This window comes from Thunnus albacares, chromosome 13 (assembly GCF_914725855.1).
Source record: "Thunnus albacares chromosome 13, fThuAlb1.1, whole genome shotgun sequence".
NCBI classification, from domain to species: domain Eukaryota; kingdom Metazoa; phylum Chordata; class Actinopteri; order Scombriformes; family Scombridae; genus Thunnus; species Thunnus albacares.
This window is the reverse complement of record NC_058118.1, coordinates 6,790,830-6,814,817: the sequence shown is the minus strand read 5'-3', so window position 1 is coordinate 6,814,817 and position 23,988 is coordinate 6,790,830. Positions and strand designations below refer to the sequence as shown.

The following is a 23,988-nucleotide window of genomic DNA, read 5'->3' as shown; positions in this document are numbered from 1 at the left end:
TCATCAGGATGTAAAACGTACAACTTATTTTACACGCAGGCCAATAAAAATGAAATTAATTCATACTTTATAGAAATGTATAATAATTTTGTTTTAAGCCTACTACACGAAAACAAAAAAAATTCAATTCCAATCAGATGACCTCTTATTAATCCAAAATATGTTAATACGTTATTTATTCTTATGTCTGGATTTACAGACAATTCATGTTTCTTCTGGATTAAAAACGCAGATACCATCATCAACCTAAGGGCATCCCCAGTAAAACTAATCCAGCATGGACAAATGTAATAAATCACATATTACAAGGGTACAGTTACATAACAACAATGCAAAGACATTTCAACATGTCATTCCACCTCATGGTTTCAATATACCATATTTACCCTCATTAGTCTCTGACATCCATCAGCTGCTGCTCTGCCTCAGCAGCATAGTTTTTACTCTAGGTCTCCAGCTGTTATAAAAAGAAAAATTACACTAGAAGAAAGGTCCAAGGTACTCTTCTGGCACAAAGTTTAAAGCCTTTATTCAGATGACTATTTCATGGTGAAATTCTTAATAACATAGACAATACTCGTGCATGTTAAAATAGAGGTGTGTTACAACCCACACGTAGTGGCACAAACAGCCTTCTTTGGGGTGTAACCCTCAGCACACAGTTTCCCCTTTAGTAGATACAAGGTAATCGTAAACGCTTGAATAGAAAGAGAGAGAAATTAACTCACAGGTGACAAATGCAAAGGATGACCACTAGATGGCTCTACAAAATGTATAGAAAGAAGAAAAAGATAATAAGAAAAATAATAGGAACAAAAGAGAAAATAAATGTACAAGACAAAAAACAATAACAATATATACTGTCTACAGCAGCATAGGCACCAGACCACATGCCTCAGAAGAGTTACAAAAAAAGGACTGAAATCAATTTCTTCACTTAGTCCTGGCTAGGTTGTGGTCTGCATTCGGCAAATATATAAAAAGTTTCTCTCTGCAATAATAATTTCAGTCGATCACCACCCTGAATGTTCTTTTTGATGGTTTCTAGGCCTTCAACTATAAGACTGTCTGGATTACTGTTATGTACGTTATAAAAGTGCTTAGCCATAGGGTAATCCAAATAAGCTTTTCTGATAGCATACTTATGCTCAGAGTGGTAATGGATAAGGACAAATGTGTTGAAGAAGTCTTAAAGCAATTGGATAACCCAGAATATTATCATAAACTGTCCATAAATCCATTGGGCAACACACAGGAGACATTGAGAGAAATGTTGTCCACAGCTAAGGAGGCAGGATGGATTACTAAACAAGAGCAGGACTTCTTGTGGTGTGCATTCCTTCCTTCCTACATTCCTTTATATTGGCACAATGGTTGCAAAAGTCACATTTGTAAGTACCCTTCAAAGGTCGACAGCGTTTTTTAAATTATTGACAGGGAGATGGCTTGACACTCGCTTGTCCCGTAATGTTGGGGCCCTCTTGAAACAGATCTTAGGAGGGACACGAAAAACTTCCCTTAGAATAGGGTCACTTTTAATGATATTCCAGTTTGAGTGTTTTATCCTTTTTATGGATTTCTGAGAGAACTGTATCCTGTGATGAAGTAAACCTGCTTTTGTCCTGAGGATTATCTTTTCTTTTTCTTAAAGAGTTCAGATCTAGAGGCAGGCTGGGCTTTTTTGTAAGCATCCTGGACAGTCTTTGTACACAGTTTTTTGTACATTTTGTACTCTCTGTACAAAATGGTCTGCCAAGATTATAGCCTGCTTTTCAAGCTCTTGATCTGTGTCACAAATACGTTGAAGACGTTGGAATTGGCCCAAAGGTATGTTGTCCTTAAGCCAATTAGGATGGAAACTATCCACTTTCAGCACAGTATTTTTGTCTCTTGGCTTCCTATATACTGTAGTTTGAAGCTGGCCATCCTCATCCTTAAAAAGTCAAATCTAGGAAGTTAATATTGCTTTTAGAATACTCAATACACAATTTTATGTTTCTGTTGTTAGCGTTCAAAAAAATTACAGAACAGTAGAAGTTTCTCCTCAGACCTCCCCCACCATTTTATCTTTCCACTATAGTTGTTATGATAAATGAAATACTTTCCCATAAACCTAAAAAAAGGTTCTCATAATTAGGAGTAAAACAAATCCCCATAGCCGTATCCCGATCCTGAGTATACAGTTGATCTTGGAAAAGAAATAAATTATTTTTATGAGTCCATTCCATAAACTACGTCTGTGGGCCTGCTCTGTAGAAGTGTTGCAGAGCTTTCAGTGCATCGTCATGGTCAATATTAGTGTTTGAAGACTCCACATCCAAAGTTACTAAGAGACAATCAGCAGGAATTCTCATTTCATGTAGGACCTTCAGAACATGAGTAGTGTCCTGGATACATGGAGGCAGTTGTTGAGCCAAAGTCTTAGTGTAAAAGTCCACAAACTGAGAGGCTTTATAAGGGATCCATTAGATCCCTTACATTAGATTAAATTAGATAGGCCTCCCTGGAGGAGATTCAAGGTTCTTATGGACCTTGAGGAGCATGTAAAAAGTGAGTATCCCAGGATGTGCACACCACAAGAAGTCCTGCTCTTGTTTAGTAATCCATCCTGCCTCCTTCGCTGTGGACAACATTTCTCTCAATGTCTCCTGTGTGTTGCCCAATGGATTTAAAGACAGTTTATGATATTCTGGGTTATCCAATTTTCATAACGCTTCTTCAACATATTTGTCCTCATCCATCACCACTCTGAGCATAAGTATGCTATCAGAAAAGCTAATTTGGATTACCCTAAGCCTAAATACTTTTATAATATATATAACAGTAATCCAGACAGTCTTGATCGACTGAAATTATTATTGCAGAGAGAAACTTTTTATATATATGCCAAATGCAGGCGACAACCTAGCCAGGACTAAATGAAGAAATTGATTTTTGTATTTGTTCTGATGCATGTGGTCTGGTGCCTATGCTGGTGTAGATGGCATATATTGTTGTGGTTTTTTGTCTTGTTGTCTGTGCATCTATTTTCTCTTTCTTCTCTTATTATCTTTTTCTTCTTTCTATACATTTTGTAGAACCATCTAGTGGTCATCTATTTGTCAGCTGTGAGTTCATTGGCTTTCTATTCAAGCGTTTACGATTACCTTGTATGTACTAAAGGGGAAACTGTGTGCTGACAGTTACACCCCAAAAAAGGCTGTTTGTGCCACTACACATGGGTTGTAACACACCTCTATTTTAATATAAATATCGTCTACGTTGTTCAGAATTTCACCATGAAATAATCATCTGAATAAATACTTTTAAACTTTGTGCCACAAAGGTACCTTGGATCTTCCTTCTTTTTTGAACCTACCAAAGAACACCATCGTCATACTTGTTTGAACTCCCAAGCACTCCAGACTGTTTCTTTCAGAAAAATTAAACTAGTTTGTTTTTAGTTAGAAAATCATTTGGACATTTAGTTTTCACATTAGATGTACTACTTTAACCTAAAAAAGAGGATTACTCATTTCTAGGTTGTTCTATCCACATTCAAATTGGCTTCTGAACACCAAACATTGCCCATTTTATGCAAAGATTACATATTCAGATATACAAAAACTACTACTTCTTAATTTCAAGTCTGACTTCTCTTTAAACTTCCACTCTTAGTATGTCTATATATTAGGAGGCAGAGAATTATGCTGCCAGAGAGGCTTGATGCATTGCGCTCATGTGACGCATGACTTTCATCTCATCAGGTAAATGGACTGAAGCATCTGCTGCTATAAAACGCACTTCCACAAATCAAGCAGAACCTTACAGAGAATTATTTTCATGTCACATGGTAAACCTGTGACTCGTGACATTTATTTTCCTTGAGTGAAATGAAGAAGTGAAATAAAGCATAATGCATTAAAGCTAAGCCTACACATACCAGCCTTACAAAAACACATTTTATCCCTATGAAAACCTATATGTGTCATTTTGACTTTTGTTGTTATTTTTATCTTAAACAGCTCAGGCTTTCAAATCATTCTCCAGTTAAACCATTTTCATCCATTAAAAAAAAAAAAATGTTGAATGGACATTTTAAGGCTTTATGAATATTGCAGCCTAATCTGTGATGAGTTGCTCCACAGTACAAACACTGGGTCTCAAACTCCCCCTCTCTGTCTGCCCAGCCCCGCCCAAACCAGACGCAAAAGTGAGCACCAGATTTGGCCTCCTGTGTCTCCGGTTTTATTTTAGGAAAGGAGGGCAGCGAGTCACCAATGCAGAGTGTCAGCCTACATGTTGACACACAGCTATAGAAGTAAGATATGAATAAGACAGGAGGCATTTGGGAGCTTGTCTGGTCTAAAATCAATAGATTTTAGACAGACGAGGAATTATTTGCAGATCTGTATTTCGAGTGTCTGTAACTGCGTGTAACTATTTGTACATGCATTTTACAATATGAAACCATACAAGCTGTAATTTGTAACTATTCTGCTGTCTATAACAAATGAAAGATCCAGGCATCCTCGTGTGTTTTCCGATAATTTTGTTCTGTAGGTAAAATGACTGCAGCATGCAGGCCCTGAAGTGTTTTGTTACAGTTAGCGGTGGCAACTCTGACCTTTCAGCCTGAAGCAGGGCTTAGTTTAATATGATGCATTAAAAGCATTAAAATGCAGGCTGTTCAATATATTGACCACAAGTACACACCCATGTAACTTATTTTCACTCATTTTTGATTGGCTGAATCAAAGAAAAGATTGTTTGAATCGTGTGAAAACAAGGAAGAGGGAACCAGACACTGATATGAAGTCCCTTCATGGAGATTTGAAGTCAAATCATTAACAACAACCTGGCATGAACCCTCTGGCTTTAACTGACTGAAAGCTTCTGCTGTCTAGTCAGTGTGTTTTGAAAACACATACAGGTGACTTAATCCTTATGTAAGCAGGTGACATCATATGGGCCAGTGAAACAAACTCCCATCTTAACAAGGTGCTGGCACACCGGCTTCTACTGCTAACCTCTAAAAGGTAGCATTACAATGCACTGTGGGCACTGAGAGCAGGGTAAAACAACCCCATTGTCCTCGTTTCCATGCTCACATTATCCCGCTAACAATATGGCAGCATGAGTGGACAACAGTATGAACTCAATACTTCCCGTTTTGTTTCAGCAAAAAAGCTCGAGGCTGGGAAGCAATTAAACACTGCTTCACAAGACCGGATTAAAGGATCATGTTACCTGTGGAACAAACTGCTGGAACAAATGTCTCCCAATCCCACCTGAGAAAACAAGACCTTAGATCAACAATTTAGTAGAGATAGTGTGATGACCCCTGTCATCTTTAGTTTGCTGTTTATATACTTTTCAGTCTGCTCTGCTCTACAGGTGGCTTGCTAGCCCAACTGGGAACACCTGGTACCGGTGTTCCTAAGTAATAAAGCCTGGCCGCAGCCAGCAGCTTCTCTGTCCTCTGACTGCTTGTTGCTGCTGCTGTTGTTTGCAGCTCTCCGCTTCTCCCTTCTGGCGTCCATTTCGGTTTGGTTTAGTTACGCTGCCTTATTTATTTCTTTTGCTTTCATGCACCTTCCATCACATACACCACTGATCCCAATGACTCCCACGCCTCTGCCTCATACTTTAATCATTCAGTTGCATCCTTTAATTTGGTTTAATTTATTTAAATAAATATCTTTTGTTAAACTTTCACATGATGTGTCTCCCTTTTGTTGTGGCTACTTGAGCTGGGTCATAACAAAGGAAATATCATTAGCTGTGGCCACACAGAAACTTAAATGTAAACCACTAATGTAGTGTCTAACATACTTGTAAAAACTAACACAGTTGAAAATTCATGTTGCAAACGTGGTAATTTAACTTCAAATAAGGGTTTTGCATATCTCTAGTGTTTGAGGTAGTCTTGGGTGTGTTCAGTACACCTGATATCACTGAGTGTGGTTAACAGGTGCGACAGAGCACACTTCTGTCCACCCCCAATCACACCCAAAGTGCACCCCGGTAAGCAAGGAAAGGTCAGTGAGAAGATGGTTTTCAGAAACGTTTACAATTGAGCTGCATTATAGGACTAGCCCATGACTAGCTGAGGCCTGCACCCTCATTTTACATGCCTCGATGGACACATTATTTGTTCATCAGCCCCGCCATCAATTAAGCCCAGAGCTCGACTGTGTGTCCCATAAAAGGCTGAGAGCTGGGCACCCGGCCATAATGGCATTCTGTGGACCCAGTTGACCAGAACCTCGGGACACACATCCTCCTGTTACACTTCCTATTTCTGTCCCATAAAAGCTGCACCCATTAGTTTCGAAAATAATTTGTCAGTCATCTGGTCACTACTTCCCCTCTGTTGGAGCGTTATCTATTCTCACTAATGTACATTTACTGAGAAAGAGCAAAGGGAGAGACCATTGTGTGCCCAGGGTTTTCCCTATGATCACTAGGTATAATGATGCTATTCATTTCAAAACACATATTACAACCATATTTTGCATATTGTGTGCTAAAATTACAGAGAATGCATCAACACCTTCATTTGAGAAGCCCTGTGTGTCCACACACATTTCTTGCACAGTTCACAGTTGTAAAATCATAGTCAGCATAAACATGCAACAATTACTATGATATAAACTGCACAGCTCGCATGGCTCTCATGAAAGTCGGGATGTGAGCTACAAATAGTCTTGCATCTTGAAAGTCATACTTGCTATTCTTCAGTATAATTACAACCCTGAGGCCCACGACTGCAGCATGATCAGACAGACTGCTGCTTGTCTCAAGTATAGCAAAATCTGAGACTCAGCGTTTCTGAACAAATCTTCTGATTCAAATGTAAGTGCACATGGCAGAAACTATATGCAGCATAATTATTTTTGATATATGATAATGTTATTTGTCAAAAAGTTGGTCCAACTTTTGCCTCATAACTGAATGGCAGCAGCACCCACTAGAGGGACAGATCCCTATTGTGTTGCTACTGTGGCAAAGGGATGTCTTGGTCATCTTGGTTGGAAACCTTCACCACTTGGTTACAGCATACGCATTTAATTTCACATATTGGTTATTTAGCTGAGGTTCACATTCAGTACGATGATCAATCATGAATAAGCAGGATGGAATTATGCGTCTTGCTCAAGGACACATACATTCAATACTCTGAAATGTCACATATTACCATGAGCCTCTAAATGTGAGTAGGAGGTTAACAGGTCTGGATGTGCACCAGACCAGAGAGGTGTACAGGAGACACGTGGCAGGGAGCTACATGAAAGCCATGTAACATCTGTTACCTGCTAACAGCTTTTTTTTACTGATGCAGCAGCACGTTCCTGAATGGAACAAACAGTGCAATAAAGCCATAACCCTGCTGAGGAAAGTTTAGGGGTGAAGAGAGATGCTGCCTGCGGATGCTCGCTCAAAGTGGCGTGTCACAAATCCCTGTTTAGCGCTGGAGAGGGAGTAGACACAGTCCCTCTGTGCAGGCACTGTGAACAACCAGTAGGAGTCGCTAAAGCAGTGACAATAATATGATCCCTCACTGGCTTCCCACCTGCAAACATGGCCAAATCTGCATGCTAGAGGTAGCATCCCAAAAGATCTGAACCTCAAGTCTCTAATGGAAAAATGTGCCTTGGAGATAAAGCAATGTTGATCATGAGGGCTGCAGCTAATGATTGTTTTCATAATCAATTCATCTGTCAATTATTTTCTCAATTAATCAATTAGTTGTTTGGTCTATAAAATGTCAGAAAATGGTGAAAAATGTTGATCACCATTTCCCAAAGCCCAAGATGCAACCTAAAATGTCATGTTTTGTCCCGACCAACAGTCGACAACCCTAAGATCTTGATTTACATGTTTAGAGGCGGAAAAGAAACTAGAAAATATTCACATTTAAGAAGCTGGAACAGCTTTCCAGCTTGGGCATTTTATTTTTGTCAAAATAGTTGGTGGTTAATTTTCTGTCGATCGACTAATCAATGAATCGACTAATTGTGGCAGCACTATTGATCACTGATCAAAATTAGTCTTGATTGTCTTGATCTGAGGAACATATTTTTAAAAACTGACCATGCATTTTATAAACAAGAGCGCAGACTACTTCATTACTGAGGTGGACGTTCTGAGTGAAATTCAATGTTGCTATATTTCTGATCAATATTCTAGCACATGTGGAAATTGTTTTTGGACAAAAAATTAAAAGAAATGTCAACAGTCTGAACTGGGAAATTGATCCATTGTTAAAGTTAAAATGTACAATTAACTGTTCAGCCTTAAACCAGATGCATGGTGAGTTCAAAAAGCGACAAAAGCTTGAGAGGATTCTTTTGTTTGACGTGTTGAAACACTCTGCGCTTTGTTTAGGCATGTAAGCGCGTTTGCCATTTCCTGTGTGAGATTTCACGTTAAGAAAGCATATAGGGCGTTCAGAGCAGCACAGAGTTTAATAGAAACCAGGAATTTGCAGCAGAATATGTATAAACATATACAATCCCCTCTTCAATAGTGTGATTGGCTCACCATGCTGCCAGCCAGTGCTGTAGACAGTCGATCTGGGCGCTCCTCTTCAGATCCCTCCCTCTCCTCCTGTCTGCTGGATCTCTGCTGTGCCAGCGATGGCTCCTGCCAACATGAAAAAAAAAAAAACACACTACCTTCAGACATGGGGTGTGTTTGTGCGTGTGGGCTGTTGTGGAGTGTTTGTGATTGCGTAAAGGGCTGGACTCCAAAAACCAGCCTTCCCTGGTCTAAAGTGCAGCAAGCAGAATAAAAGCTGGCATTAAAACCATAAAATGTTGAATTATTGGAGAGATTGAGTATGAATATACTTTATATCGAACTAACACCAACACCACCCCACAATCCAACAGCTCTCAGAAGAATGCGGGGCAGACAGAGTGATGGTTAAAGTGGCTGCCTGGGACGAGAGGTAGTCTCCATAAATCAGGTCAGGTCAATGTAAACACACTCCACACACGCAGTGCTGCAGACAGACATGCAGGCACATGTGTGGAAACCTTGGAGCAGAGCAGCTGACCTGATGGGAGAGACTCTGATTTACAGGAAATGCAAACTCAACATTCCTCACCAGATTATCAGAAGCCAATTAGATAACTACAGGAAACAGCAGACGTGGACAAATTTCACAACTCTTCTCCAAATCCAACACACCAGCAAGGTGCTCCAGCTGAGCGGGCCCGCTGAGGTGGATATCCTGATGTTCTAACAACATGACAGATCTGCAATTCATTCTTCTATATTTTATATCTCAACAGTGCTGCGTGTTCCTACGGTGGCTAATAAAGCAACAAGTTTAAACAAACACTTAACAGCCTGAAACTAAACACCTGATACATTAAATATGAAAAGCAACACTCTGATATTGGATTGCCTTCTCTTCCTGTGCATGTGTAAACCCAGTCAGGTGGGAGTGGAGGACGCTCAGAAGTTTACAATACTGAGAGTAACACACACACACACACACAGGCAGCAGCCAGACAAAACATGGGCACAGTGCTGACTTCCCTCTGTTATGAACCAGACTTACTGTTGCTAAAACACATTGAGTAAAGCACACAAGTTGAAAGTAGATCGAAGTTCTCGCTGTGCAGCGCTCTCTTCTCACTTCCCTACACTTGTTTTTTTTTCCGGACACACCCCCTTTTGCACACAGCTCCACAAAAAGAAAAAAAACCTTACTACTCTCAACTCACAAAAATACAACTCTCAGTGTAGACTTCTCTTACCTGTACAAAGTGCTGAATCAACGTGCTGCAAACTGTTTGCTCAAACTTCTGTGTGTCTCTTAAGACTGAGTGAAAGCTCAATGTCTTGCAAAGTAGCAGTAGTCTCCGTCTCCCAAACACATACTGGTTGCAATCCAGTGCATGACATACCTCCCTCCCTCCCTCCCTCGCTCTCTGTCTCTATTGCTTACTCTTTCTCCCTCCCACTCTCTAAGTGCCAGGCTTCTCAAAGTGAAAGAAGCCATACTACAGGGCACGGACTCTCTCTATGAGTTCAACCAACTCCGCTCATGACTCATCTCGTCAACAGGGACGGCTTTCATCACTAATCGGTCATGAAAAAGAAATCATCACATGTAGGCAGGCAGATGTAATTGCTTTCAAAAATGTAAGATACTACGCTCAAAGCAACGCGAGTCACCTACTGACTCGACAAAAATTGTGTTGACGGATTTCACTGTATACGTTACACATGTTGCACAAACTGAATTTGGCAAAATTAAATGATGATTTGTCTATTTGGGGGCAGAAGAATTCAACAGCAACCTGACATATCATTGCCTTAAAACACTGTTACAGCTTACAGTCAACAGTTGCCTTTTTACACATCCAGCAGACACAAGCAGCGTTAGCATTCATTTGTTGTCGTGTTTCTGGCCACTTAATGATTGTAAATTCAAAATTTACCTTCCTGTGAACTCTGTTTTGGACTCAACCAACCCCCCTAAAATATCTGGGTCTTAAGCTGGAGGTTCAACAGTTACAGGTGCTAACTTTATTATTGTTAGCCATCTAATTAGTGTACTTTACTAATAATCATCCATGTTTTCAAAAGACGTGAAAGTCTTTATTTCTCAAATCACTACTCTGGCACCATTTGTCAAACTGGTTATCAAGTAGGGCAAAGTGAAAAGCATAGATATATTTCCTGTCAAGGCATGTAAACAATTTGATGGAATAAATTCATCCCCTCCTTCACTGTTTCTGGCTACCAAAACATATAAAACCAATGACAGCTTGTTTATGATCACTCTGGTTTTGCAAAAGTTTGGGGGAAATGTCAAAGGACCAAATAAATAATATCAACAACAATAAAGCCGTACACAGGTCGTAATTCAGACCCTGATCACATTTGTGCCATGACTTCTCCACCATCAATCTGACACCCGTTTCATGGAAATGCTTGCAGAAATAAATAATAGACTGGAGGCTGCGGCTAGGGTGTTGTCATATTTGCAGTGATATTTTTAACACAATTAAATGCCTTGTCAGGAAACCAAAACTGAAAAGAGAAATGTTACTACTAATTCCAGGACCTGTCACACCCTTTACACAATAGTGCATGTTTGTGCATGTCAAATCCTGTCTTCAGTTACATTGTCTTTATGTCTGCTTTAGGCCTTGTTGACTTTTTAAAAGCTACTGCATGATACATTCCCCTCACTGCGTTCAGCTCACTTAAAGTCCATGTAAAGGAAAATGAGAGATTTCTTTTTAAACACATTATACATTTTATAAATAAATAACTGAAATAGTGAAAAGACTGAACTATGTAGTGCTGAATTGTGGAGTTACAGCGTTAAACTGCTTTTCACTATTTCTGTGTTCACGATTTTTTGGGCGGGCCTGAAATGGTGGCTCTATGATGAAGAGGGGTGACTAGCATTACCATGGGATTCACTTTGGATAATCTGGTGTTACTGGTGAATGGGGCAATTTTCAGTCAACATTAACGCTCAAGGAGTTATTTTAAACTCATGCTGAAGTGTCCGTTGACAGCTGGAGCAGCCGGCGGCTTCGGTTTCAGCACCGGCTGTTCGGCTGGGAGGACAGGTAGAGTCAACGGACGTGACACGGGCAGCAGCCAACACGGCTGCTACCTGCGGCTTCGGCTTCAGCATCGGCTGTGCGTCTGAAAGGGTCCCTGGCCACAGGGAGAGCATTTACCAGGCAGCACTTCACCAGAAAGCATGGCGTGAGAGACTTTTGCTCCAAGGGTGACGGCCACAACGAAGGACTTTTCAGCAGAGAAGTGAGTAACGTTAAAGTGAACTTAACTCCATTGAAAAAAATGACAATTTAACATAACAATAATTGGTGATAGTTTACTTATTAACTAGTCATTAAAGTTACATTTTTCCTGAATCATCCACATTTACCTACAATATATGTGCCGAATTAAACAGTGGCTACTAAAGTTACCTTATTTTTCAAAATATCCACGTTGCTTGCTTTACACCTACGAACAAGGTCTGTTTTAAATCGTGTATTTTTATACAGGAGTTTGGTATGAGCGTTGTTAACTCAGAGGCTGTTCAGTTGGGCCATACTTTCAGCATCTTCAGTGGACACGCCCCCAGCATTTCAGAGTAGAGAATACTGCTTATTTTTCCACAATTATGAAACCTAATTTTATATACTTGGCAACTTAATCATTCAAATTTGGCTGGGTGGTTAATAACGCATTTTTCTGTGGTGTGACAAACTCAGAGCACATATTTATTATTGCTTTACACAGACTTTAAAGTCCCCCTCCACTCAAAAATGTGCTTTTCTTCTTGTTCTTTCAGTTGGATGTTTGAGAGTGCAGAACGATGCATGTGCAGAGTTTGACACTAGAAGGCTGTTTTCACATTAATCTGCTGAAAGTGGAAAGTTTCTCTGAGCTCACTGAAAATCTGATTTTAAGGGTCAGGCCTACAAACAGGATTTGTGACATCACAACTAGTTAAGAACCAATCTTGGTCCAATATTCAACTTACACAAGTGTGATGTGGAAACTTGACGCCTGCAGTATCCCAAACACTGAGAATGGACTTCACAGTGAAGAAGGAGACATCTTGCGTCCAACGGTTAAACTTTTGAAATGAAAAATATTTGCATATTCATCAATACTGGAATTTCTAATGAGGGAAAAGGAGGAGTAGATGTAATTTTAAGTATTTTAACTAGATAATTATACATTTTTTGTGGAAAAAACAAATTAGACACAAATTATTTATCAAAGTAGAGTATTTTATATACATCTTAAAACATGTCTGCAAGGGGTCTTTAAGGATTCACAAAAGGCAATGATGATTTCGATCAATTTCATTAATAAGGCTTGGTATCATTTGAAACATGTCTTTGCTAGTATCAATAAAATACCTGAGTCCAGGGCTTTAGAAAATTGTGATGAAGCTTTTTCACCATTTGTCACGAAATGATTAAACACGAAAACGTGTAGCGAGTTCTAACTTTGACATAAAAATTGGATGCCAGTAGGTATTTAAAATGCACAGGTAAAGGCTAAATGATGTCCACAGTGAAGGCGACAGAGATGTTATGTAATAAGATCTGCAAATGTTAATGAACCCTTTACAGACATTTAATAACAATGATGAGCATTCAGCATCAGATGACCAGTTTCACTCTACTTCCTTATAACTATTTCCAGTCCAGTGGGGTTATTCCAGGGTGCTTTCCACTGATAAACACAATAAAAATCTAGAAATTTCCTAAATCTCCGCTAAGCCTATGAGCTGACGCCAAACAGCACAACAATGAATAACAGGTGCAGTGTGACCGGAGGCAACACAACACAACAGGTGTGGGAAATATAAAGTTTAAAGACATGTCAGGTTGAAAGTGAAAGTGGACGACAGCCTCACCACAGGCTGGTTCACTGCTAACAGGATACTAGTTGGCAAACCGAAAGTGTGTGTGTGTGTGTGTGTGTGTGTGTGTGTGTGTGTGTGTGTGTATGTGTGTGGTGTTTGCAAACGTTAGCACAATGCTAGCTGCCGGATAGCTACATTACTAGAAGCTGCTGTGTTAAATTCGCTCATTTGCAAACAGAAAAAAACAAACCGGCTCAAGGTTCACGGGACCAACACACGTCTGACAGCCCGACAACATGTCACATATGAATACAGTATTTAGAGGCTACTTCATTTTAAAAATTAAATCGAGTTACTCACTCAGAAACAATCAGCTGACACAACGGTGACTCAGTAGACTGCACGACTTCCGCATTCCTGTGTGATGACAACAGCGCCGGCCAATGCTCGGGGAGAAAACTGGACCACCTAGACCAATAGCGCTTCAGGATTCGTACCCGCCAATAAGGATTAACGACGCTCAAACGAGTGAATCCGTACACACCCACAGAAAAGCCAATTAGGTACCACCAAACTCCGAAAGCGCACCAATAGAAAATCACAGCGCGGCACAAACTGGATACACACATACAGCTCACACACGCACACACACAGTCCAGCAGGCTTTAAGATATTCTGACTATAAAAGAAATGGGTTTCACTCTTCAGAACTGAAACGAAGAGCTGTGCAAACATGCTTAATCACAGATGCCAATTAGACTATTTAATAATATTACTAAAATAAACATCAAATAAATCAGAATCATCTTTATTGGCCAAATATGTTTACACATACAAGGAATTTGACTCCAGTTTATTGGCTGTCAGTGTACTTACACAGAATAAAAACACAGCAATCTTCAGAAATATACACAAGGAATACAGGTGAAACCGCTTCTGTGAGCTGTGAACAGGATACAAATAGTGCAAAGAAGTAAAGAGCGCACAGAGTGATGAGATAAATGTTTATATGCATATAGAAGGTTTGTTTGAATTTATGTTATGAACCATTTAACTGAAAGGTGATCCAGCATTTATGAAACTTTGTGAAACACTTACAGTAACTGTCTGATCTTTGTCTTTCTCATTGAGCACCCTGATAGACAGTATCATATTGAAATGTACAGCTAGTGGTGGAAGAAGTACTGAGATCCTTTACTGAAGTAAAAGTAGCAATAATACAGTGAAAAAAAAAATACTCCGATACAAGTAAAAGTTCTGCATTCAAAATCTTACAAGTAAAAATACACAAATATTGGCAGCAAAATGTACTTCAAGTATCAAAAGTACACATTATGCAAAATGGCCCCATTTACTATTGTATGTATACTGCATACATATACAGAATATTTATACGTATTCATTGATTTGTACATGTAAGCAGCATTTTAATGTTGTCAAGGAAGAGCTCACTTTAACAACTCAGACCACTGGGTTGTCTAATCTGTGGCAATGCTAATTCATAGTTTTATTAAGTGATATAAATAGCTGTGTCACAACCCAGCTCAAGGCTGGGCAAAGGAGAGGAGACCACACATGAGCTGTAACTAAAAATAGCTATATTGTACATAACTAAAAAGATAAATGAAACTTAACACAACCAAAACCAAAAATGGAAGCCAGAGGAGAAAGGGCAAGCGACTGCCACCAGTTTATATAGAAGCCTGTCAGATTAAAAACCATGTGCGATAGTACTGTACATATAGAGAGTGTGTGTATCAAGGGCAACTCCCTGAATCCACAACAATAAAAAGCATCAGGTGAGCGTCAGTGTTAAGGTCCAGTCCCTGACTATGTGACATGTACTAACTGGAAGGTACCTAATCCTTTCCCTTAAACAAACCTGATAGAAAACAAAACTTAAGTGCTGAATCCTAATGTGCATCAACAAAACCAAAACGTACTTCACACAAACAATCTGGAGATTCCCATCTCTAGGCTCACGAATACAAGGAACTACATAAGCTCAACCCTGATCTTCAGGCAGCTACTGATGGGGGTTATTTATTCACTGTAAAGCGGGTCCAGTAAGTACCTGCTATGCAGTTACCCCCAGAAAGCATATAGCTCTACCCACTTTCACTGCTACTTTAAGAGGTCAAGCTGAAACAAACTCACTGCAAGAGCTTGTTACAAAGACCCAGTGGGAAAAACTCCAGTAACATAATGGAAACCTTAAACCAAAATGCACAATAGACAAGCACTTACCAAATTTCAACCAGCAAACAACAAAAAAGGGATAAAGGATTAGAAATTTGCTCTCCCCCAAAAGAAAACAAAGCTCATGTATGAAACTCTTAAGCCCAGACTTTCCAAAAACCAAATCCATACAAACAAATTGACAAACTCCCATCATCACAGGAGGTAGCAAAACAAAAGTGGTCCAAAGTACCACAAATGCTAAATTTCATCTCACCAAAATGATTAATTGGATCCAGGATGAGCCCCCAATCTGTCATAACCCTGCTCAACAGGAAGGGAGGGGAGACCACACACGAGCTGTAACTAAAAATAGATTTATTGTACATAACTAAAAGATAAATGAAACCAAACACAACCAAACATGGTGGAAGGAAAGAAGGCGAGTTACTGACTGCCATCAGCTTATATAGACAACCCAACTCTGCAGATGAGGACAAGGAGTCTGTCCAGAGAGGGTCGTCACACTGTGAAATAAATGCTGTGGAGTAAAAAGTACAATATTTCCCTCTGAAAGTACTTGAGTAAATGTACTTAGTTATATTCCACTGCTGTTCTGTTATTAAAACCCATCTTTTGAAACTAGCTTACTCACTCTAATTCATCAGCTGCATCTTATTTTTCACTAAATGTTGATCTTAACTCATTATTGAGCTGTGCTCTGTTGTTTAGTGCATGTTTTATTGATGATCTTTGCAGTCTACAGCACTATAGCTGGGTCCAGACTCTATTTTTGTTTGTCAGCCTTGCCTGTAACAGCCTGGACCTGACCTCATGTGCTCTCCGATAGCTGTCAACAGCCACACAACGCTGCACTTCACCCCTGTGTGTGTTTCCTACGATCCTGTGACATTTTTCTCCTGAACAGCTAGACAAAACATGACCACCCATATGTGAATGTTTTCATTACCTCAAACACTGTCCAAGAAATATATTATTATCAGGCTATTATTATCAGTTTTATGATTTGAAGATCCTGTGCAGGCTAAAAACAACAATAAAAAAGGTGTAAAACCCTGTTGTAAAAACTCATGTTTATCATCTGTTTTTAATCCTTCTTTCATTGTATGAGATCTTATGAGAAGGAAATTTAGTGGCTTTTAATACACTTTAGTCAAATGAAGATGAATTCAAAATTGGTTCATGTGCAAATAGAAAGATCTCGCTCTGGTACTTACTCCTCTTTTAAGTATATGGTTAATTGTTGATATCAGTGGCAGGTTATATCAGGCAGTTCTGCCCCCTCTGGTGGTGGAAACCAGAAACCAGAGAAGGATCTCAGTGGGACTGGTGTGGGTGTGTTGTATGTCTCATCTTTTCACCCTCAATTTACTACCACTGACTCAGTGACACTTTTAGACACTCACAGTTCTTCACACTCTGGATGCAAATGTTTGTTTCAAGCTTTGAGCCTCTGTTACATCACAAATAAAAAGTTTCACCTGAGCTTATTGCATCTTCAACTAGGGGATCTACTCAGTATCTCAGTCAAAACATCCCAGACTAGAGTGAGTTTGGTATTTGCACTTCATTATTTTCCCTATTATGAAAGCTGAGGTTAATGTGTCTTGTTTCTATGACGACCAGGCCTCTGAGGACTGACCGCTGATTAGACACTGGACTCAGGAGGGATGACTGCTGTTGAACTTTTTTGCTAACTTGCAGCAGGAAGCGAGGAGGCGGACAGGTGGGTGTAGATCCTAAAGGACCAATCACAGCTGGTCATCAGGTCAGTACTTATCTGCACGCCGTTGGGCCGCACACTGATTTTGATCTTTCTCTTGCTGAAGTGTGGCCCATCTACAATCACAGCATGGTAAGAAACTTTATTTGAGTCACCTATGATGAGCAGGTGCTCTCAAATGTGAGGCATTAAATGATTTCACAGCTTAGTAATTGAGGAGATAATTGTTTCTTTAGAGGATAAGAACCAATTATGTCACAGGAGATGTACACTAATGACTGCAGGTTAGTCTGAGGATTCTGTCAGCACTGATGAATTATAATGATTTATATCTTTTCTTTCTTTTTAGACAAGCTACACAGATAAAGGGGAGAAGGTAAGATTAAAATAACCTCCAGAGATGGCTTTTTGTTGGGACAGGAGTCTGTGATGCGTGATATAGTTTGATGTGTGCACTTAACAGGACTGTTAGTTCTGCAGAAGAAGGCCTGAATCATACATGAGTGGCCGAATGTTGTAGGAATAAATCATTCATTCTAAACCTGACATTTCATTACAAGTCTTTAGGTAAAGTTAATCATTTAATACCAATATGTTAGTGTTTCTCACCTATAGGATTCTTTAAAATGTTCCATACTGTGTTTAATTTTTACTCTCAGTCAATATAATTCTTCTACATGTTTTCCTTTTAGCCTGAAAGGGGAAGGTTTCTCAGGTTTCATCATCTCACCTTCTGGGTTGGCAATGCCAAACAGGTCAGTATCCAAATGCTGACATATGACTAAAAGTTTACTTTTTGTTATCTGTGTCATTTAGTACCAGTCAACACGCACCGAATTCTTCTGAACATAATTCATATTTAGATTTAGATGAAGTGTTTTAGATCACAGAGGAATTAAAAATAGATTTAAAAATGTAACGTATTTGAAGATTCAGTGTCTTCTTCATGCTTCTTTATACGTCCTTCTGGCTAAAGATAAAGTCAGACAGTGTTAACTGCATATTCAGTATTTACAGAAACATATACTGGTTTCAGGTTAGTAATTACATAACTGTAAATTTGTTCTCCATATACAGTTGAATAACCATGAATTGTATGATCTGCCGAAACAGAACCCAAACTGCGACTATGTTGATAATCAATTAATCATCATTTTTCAAGTAAAAAAGCTCAACTTATGCTGGTTTCTTCTTTTGAAAAGTGAAGATTTGCTGCTTTTTTCATCATGTGATAGTAAACTTAATATCTTTGGGTTCTGGACTCACATAATAACGAGATATTTCAAGACATCACATTGGGTTCTGGCAAGATATGATGGTCATTTTTCAGTAAATTTTTGGCAGTTTAGTGTGTCTCACTTTGTCAAAGTTCATCAGAAACTTTCTTGACAGTAAAGACAGTCTGGTCTCTTCTACAGGCGGCCTCGTACTACTGTGATAAGATGGGCTTCGAGCCTGTGGCCTATAAGGGTTTGGAGACCGGCAGCCGAGAGGTTGTGTCTCATGTCATCAGACAGGATAAGGTATGCAGTTTAACATCCTATGCTGATTGAATTACAGTATTTGAATTATCAGTATATTCATCCTCTCCTCAAAAACAAACCACCCCTCTTCTCTCCTCACAGATAATATTTGCGTTTGAATCTCCGCTTAATCCTGGCAATGAAGGCAAGTTTCCTCATCAGAAAACATAGAGATATATGAAATTATGAAAAATGAAATGCTGTGAGCATGACATATAGTATGATTGCATTTCAACATGGTTTTATCTCCCCTCAGAAATGGGAGAACACATGATTAAGCACGGAGACGGAGTGAAAGACGTCGCTTTCCAAGTGGAGGACTGTGACCACTTAATCAAGGTAACAATGAAAAGGAGGACTTCTGTGTGACGTTGATGTGCTGAATCTGATTTAGTTGCAGTTTGCATTGAATTGGCAACACAGTGCAGGAGGTAGAAGTTGAATTGATACTTAATTGCAGAAAATATGAATTAATGGTTCAAAGAGATTCTCCTCATCCATAAAATGTGAATTTTATATTATTTGACCTCGTGGCCAGTGTGTGATTGATTCAAACTCAAACTATTTCTCTAAATGCAAGAACTGAACCTAACCTGATTTGTATCACTTGCACATCATACTACTTATATGTATGTGTGTGTGTGTGTGTGTGTGTGTGTGTGTGTGTACATGCCTCTATGGTGCACACAGTGTGTGTTGAAATAGGGGTAAACATGTCGGTGTTGTGACTGGTTCCACGAAAGTGCAGCCTTGAGGTTTAGTAGCTCATTTGAACTCTTTACCTAAGTCAAGGGCGGCCTGGAGGTTTGGATAAACTAGGTTGACCCTCCGCTGGCTACAGAGATACAGAATCAGCACTGACTTTACACAGAGATCTACAGTGTAGCATCACCTATCTGAATTACATAAATGAAGATATTCTTTCTTCAGCCACTGGAGGGCTTCAAGGAGCCACCCTCAGACTGAAATACAGTGTTGTATGTCCTTGTGTTTCCCAACTGATCCCAACACCTCTCACACACTGACAGACAGCTAAAGAGCGGGGAGCTGTAGTCATCAAGGGGCCCTGGGTGGAGCAGGACAGCCATGGGAGTGTCAAGTATGCTGTGGTTCAGACGGTACGTAAAGAGTGACGCACGTTTCAAAGCCTCATGTAAATACACATTTAAAACTGGAAATGAATAATAGTTTTGTCAATGTTTTGTCCCCAGTATGGAGATACAACACACACACTCATTGAGTATCTCGGACCCTACAAAGGCCTTTTCCTGCCCGGCTACAAAGAGCCTCTGTTTAGGGATCCTCTGTTAGCCAAACTGTGAGTGTCTTGAATATTTCTATACATGAAAACATTTTTGTGTGGTACAAAATTGAACCAAAATCCTTTTTTTTTTTTTTTTTTTGGTGTAAAAATCCTTCTGTTTTGTACTAAATTGTTTGTGGGAGGATTAGATTGACACTTGTCCTGCATTTCACACCTCATCCTTCAATTTAATTATACTGAATTTATAGTGCAGCTTTAATTCCTTTATATTTCTTAATTGATCTACTTTGTTCTTACATGTTAGGAAGTTTTATACCAGGCTGCTTTATAAACCATAATCAGATTTTATGGTTTAGAGAGAAGTTTGCCACAGTTTTTTTTTTATTTTCAAATTTTTAAATTATGTTTTGTATTGTTCCTTTACCATGGAAGTCAGACAAAAAACTGGACACAAAACCAGTCTCTGAAAAAGTTGTATGTTTGTCTGACAGCTCTGATTAAAAAAAAAGAAGAAGAAGAAGAAGAAAAGTGATCTTTTTCAGGATTTTAACCAAAATTTTCTTATGGAAAAGTACCCATGAAGTGTTTTTTCTTCTTTTCTCTGTAGTCCACCAGCAGGTTTGAACTTCATTGATCATGTTGTGGGAAACCAGCCAGATGAACAAATGGTGCCAGTTTCAGACTGGTAAGATTCCTGTTTAATCGCACGTACACACACGGCGGGCACAGCAGACACACGGGGCAAAAGGACGAGTAAACAGAAAAGGTCACTCCACCACTGTTGCAGGCTGAAATGTAATGTGATACTGCTGATATTCAAAAGCTGGCCCCAATACAACATTACTAGTCCACAAAAGTTATATAAAAGTCACTTTTTTTTTTTCAATAAAAGTCACCAAGGGTAAAAGAGGCGCACTCAAACAAACCAAATAAGGTATGGCTTGTTCTTTTAGCTTATCATCAGTTTCCCTGTTTGTAATCTCCCAATTCCAGGTATCAGAAGTGTTTGATGTTCCATCGGTTCTGGTCAATAGATGACAAGCAAATCCACACGCAGTACAGCGCGCTGAGGTCCATAGTGGTGACAAACTATGAAGAGACCATTAAGATGCCCATCAATGAACCTGCGCTGGGGAAAAAGAAGTCACAAATCCAGGTGTGACTTTTTAGCTCATTTTATCACCACAACACCTACAGACTCATTTTATTTGCCACTTTCTGTTTAATGCAGTGGTTTGTTCCCTAAACTGGCCCTCGGGGATCCACATGTGGGTTACTAGCAAAAAGAGGAATACATTTATTTCAGTTATTTTCAGTTATTGAATGAAAGAATTACCAATTATAGAGAAAAGAATCTTCCCATATGTGGATCCGTGGGTCCAAATTTTAGCAATTGAGAGTTTGTCGCATTCAAATTTGTGACACCTCCTGGTTTACAGCCCTGCTTCAGTACATTTATGTCCTGCATCTCCCTCTCTACAGGAATATGTGGACTATAACGGCGGGCCAGGTGTTCAGCACATCGCACTCAACACGTCAAACATTATTCAAACCGTGAGTCTCTTGTGTTTTTATTCATCATTAAAATTCCAACATATTCGTCAGACTTAGCTTTGCACATTCTCCCAAAACCTACAAGTAAAGACATGTTGTAGATCCCACTTTTTTTCTGTTTTTGTCCTAAAACAGATAGTGAACCTGCGCGCCCGAGGGATGGAGTTCCTCTCAGCGCCTGACACGTACTATGAAACCCTGCGGGAGAAACTCAAAACCGCCAAGATCAAGGTGAAGGAGGACCTCAACCGTTTACAGGTGAGGAGACGACTTATTTCAGCAAGCAGGAAAATCTTTACAGCCTTTTTGCTGTACAAAACTAAAGTATAAATGATCTGTTTTTCCTTTTAAGGAACTGAAAATCTTAGTTGACTTTGATGACAAGGGCTACCTCCTCCAAATCTTCACCAAACCTGTGCAGGACAGACCAACCCTCTTCTTGGAGGTCATTCAGAGGAACAACCACTTTGTAAGTGACCAGTTAGGCAATCTACTTGTATAACTGGTAAACCAAGGGTAATCCGTTAGCTTAAGCACCTCAGTGATGGGATTTACAGGCCTTTGGTCCTGTTTCTTACCTGTACCACCTTTAAGAAGCCCAGAGCAGCCTGAACACCTGTTTACAGCTCCCACCCAGTGCGAACAGTATAACAGTGGCCCACTTGTAAAAGCTCAGTAAATCTATCACAGATACAGATTAAAAGGCTCACTGCTTCACAGCGAGGGGGATCTTTGGATTGGGTTGCACCCTGTGGCACTCAATTTAGAACACCTAGCACCCACTCTGCTTGTCAGAACAGGCACGTCTTGTCACTCTCCAGCATTTCAGCGAGTCCACAGATGTGGATACAATGCATAAAAGTGAGAAACTGAATCTGAACCACAGCAAAGAATCTCTCGCAGCAACCGCTAACACTTGATCTTTTGATTATCTATGAAAATATTTACATGATTAATTTGCAAGCAGCTCCCCGTCAGAGCAGAGTGGATGTTTGAACCCTCCTGAGAATATTAATCTGCCGTTTGTGATCCAACATCAAAGTGTTAAACACCCCGAACAGTGTGTGAGAGATGATCCCCAGAGCCATAACAAATGACACAGAAGAAGGCAGATCTGTGGGCAATTAGCCATCTGTGTGTGTCTGTTCTCTCTCCAGGGTTTCGGGGCAGGAAACTTCAAGTCTCTCTTTGAGGCCATTGAGAAGGACCAAGACGCCAGGGGCAACCTCACTGTGCTGACACCCAAAGGGCAGGCCAAGGCCTTCTACTGATCCTCCGACTGCTGCTGCACCACACTTAGATTGTTATATATGGCTGTACATTTCAGAGGCAATCAACACCACATCTACAGTAAATCAAACACATGTACAGAGTGTTGAATATCTTCATGTGACAAGCAGCAAGTGTTATCAGATACGCTTTGAGCTGTCAGTAGATTGCATGATATATGGCTGAATAAAGAAACTCATGTTCAAGCAGGCTGGCATGTGTGTTTGGGAAACAGTGGTGCAAATTATAAAGGAAGAGTTGACATGTTTGGAAATATATTTGCTTTCTTGCTGAGAGTTAGAAAAGAAGATCAATGCCAATCTCATCTGTACTGTATATATGAAGCTAGCACCAGCAGTCGTTGTAGCTTTGCTAGCCACCAGCACCTCTAAAGCTCATTAATCTCATCTAATCTTTTCCCTTGTATACATTTATAAATGATGCTCTTGGCTTTATGTATTAATTAAATGATTCATGTGACTGAAATATCATCAATTTAATAAAGTACATAAATATTTGCAGTAATAGACCTCTAAGCACAGATAAAGGCCAATTAAATGCACATTATTCATATTAATTGCAGCAAGATCTAATATTTAAAATGAACGCTGTGATGAAGGTATCAATATGGCATCAGCAGCAGCAGCAGCAGCAGCAGCAGCTGTGTTTTGATAAGATTTGCATTTGGTTTCTTGGCTTTACTGCTGCCAATATGTCAAACACTCATTGCTGTCTTACAAACAGTCAGATTGCTGCCTTAGGATATAAGGGAAACAACAAACCACATTTCTGTTTTACATAAGTGGTGCCAGGTTTGTGTGATAAATTTATGTAAAAAAGATGAGTAGCATGCCACATTCTGGTTTAAACATTTCCTTCAGACTTCAGAGACTTCTGATAGGCTTGATTGTGACGGCACACAGACACCAAAAGGAGAAGAAGAAAATGCATTGAGGATCTGATCAGTCAAACTACCTCAGATGTGGACAGAGAGGCATTTGTATTATGCTTTAGCGAAATGTTCTTTATCCTGCATAAAGAATTTGTGCACAGATCTTACCAAGAAGCACAAACAAGTTAAACAGGTGGCAGGCAGCTTTGATAG

The 23,988-nt window shown here is 39.6% G+C and overlaps 2 protein-coding genes across 9 annotated transcripts in view; one reads left to right on the top strand and one right to left on the bottom strand.

Moving 5' to 3' along the window:
- mtmr4 (myotubularin related protein 4) overlaps positions 1-13,807 on the bottom strand; it is a 44,585-nt gene extending 30,778 nt beyond the window's left edge. For 2 of the 5 annotated variants that reach the window (XM_044369883.1, XM_044369884.1), the window contains exons 1-2: positions 13,712-13,807; positions 8,527-8,628 (exon numbers count right to left, since the gene is read on the bottom strand). In XM_044369883.1, coding sequence (XP_044225818.1) covers positions 8,527-8,529 — 3 coding nt within the window. In that variant the 5' untranslated portion in view covers positions 8,530-8,628; positions 13,712-13,807. Of the gene's footprint in view, positions 1-8,526; positions 8,629-9,752; positions 9,886-13,601; positions 13,665-13,711 lie in introns of those variants that run through there. The other 3 variants (XM_044369877.1, XM_044369878.1, XM_044369882.1) reach the window with 2 other exon arrangements.
- hpda (4-hydroxyphenylpyruvate dioxygenase a) lies at positions 11,356-23,089 on the top strand. 4 transcript variants are annotated; one of them, XM_044369885.1, is made up of 16 exons: positions 11,356-11,784; positions 17,177-17,276; positions 17,380-17,405; positions 17,623-17,649; positions 17,966-18,028; positions 18,692-18,796; positions 18,899-18,941; positions 19,053-19,135; positions 19,825-19,914; positions 20,008-20,114; positions 20,668-20,745; positions 21,054-21,216; positions 21,543-21,614; positions 21,750-21,872; positions 21,967-22,083; positions 22,772-23,089. In XM_044369885.1, the coding sequence occupies exons 3-16, from the start codon at positions 17,403-17,405 to the stop codon at positions 22,883-22,885; spliced, it is 1,188 nt and encodes a 395-aa protein (XP_044225820.1). In that variant the 5' UTR covers positions 11,356-11,784; positions 17,177-17,276; positions 17,380-17,402; the 3' UTR covers positions 22,886-23,089. The 4 variants fall into 4 exon arrangements, with proteins under 4 accessions (XP_044225820.1, XP_044225823.1, XP_044225822.1 ...); XM_044369887.1 differs by lacking the exon at positions 11,356-11,784 and adding an exon at positions 16,908-17,097; XM_044369888.1 differs by lacking the exon at positions 17,380-17,405 and having other exon boundaries at positions 11,359-11,784.
- Positions 23,090-23,988: the final 899 nt, after the last annotated feature.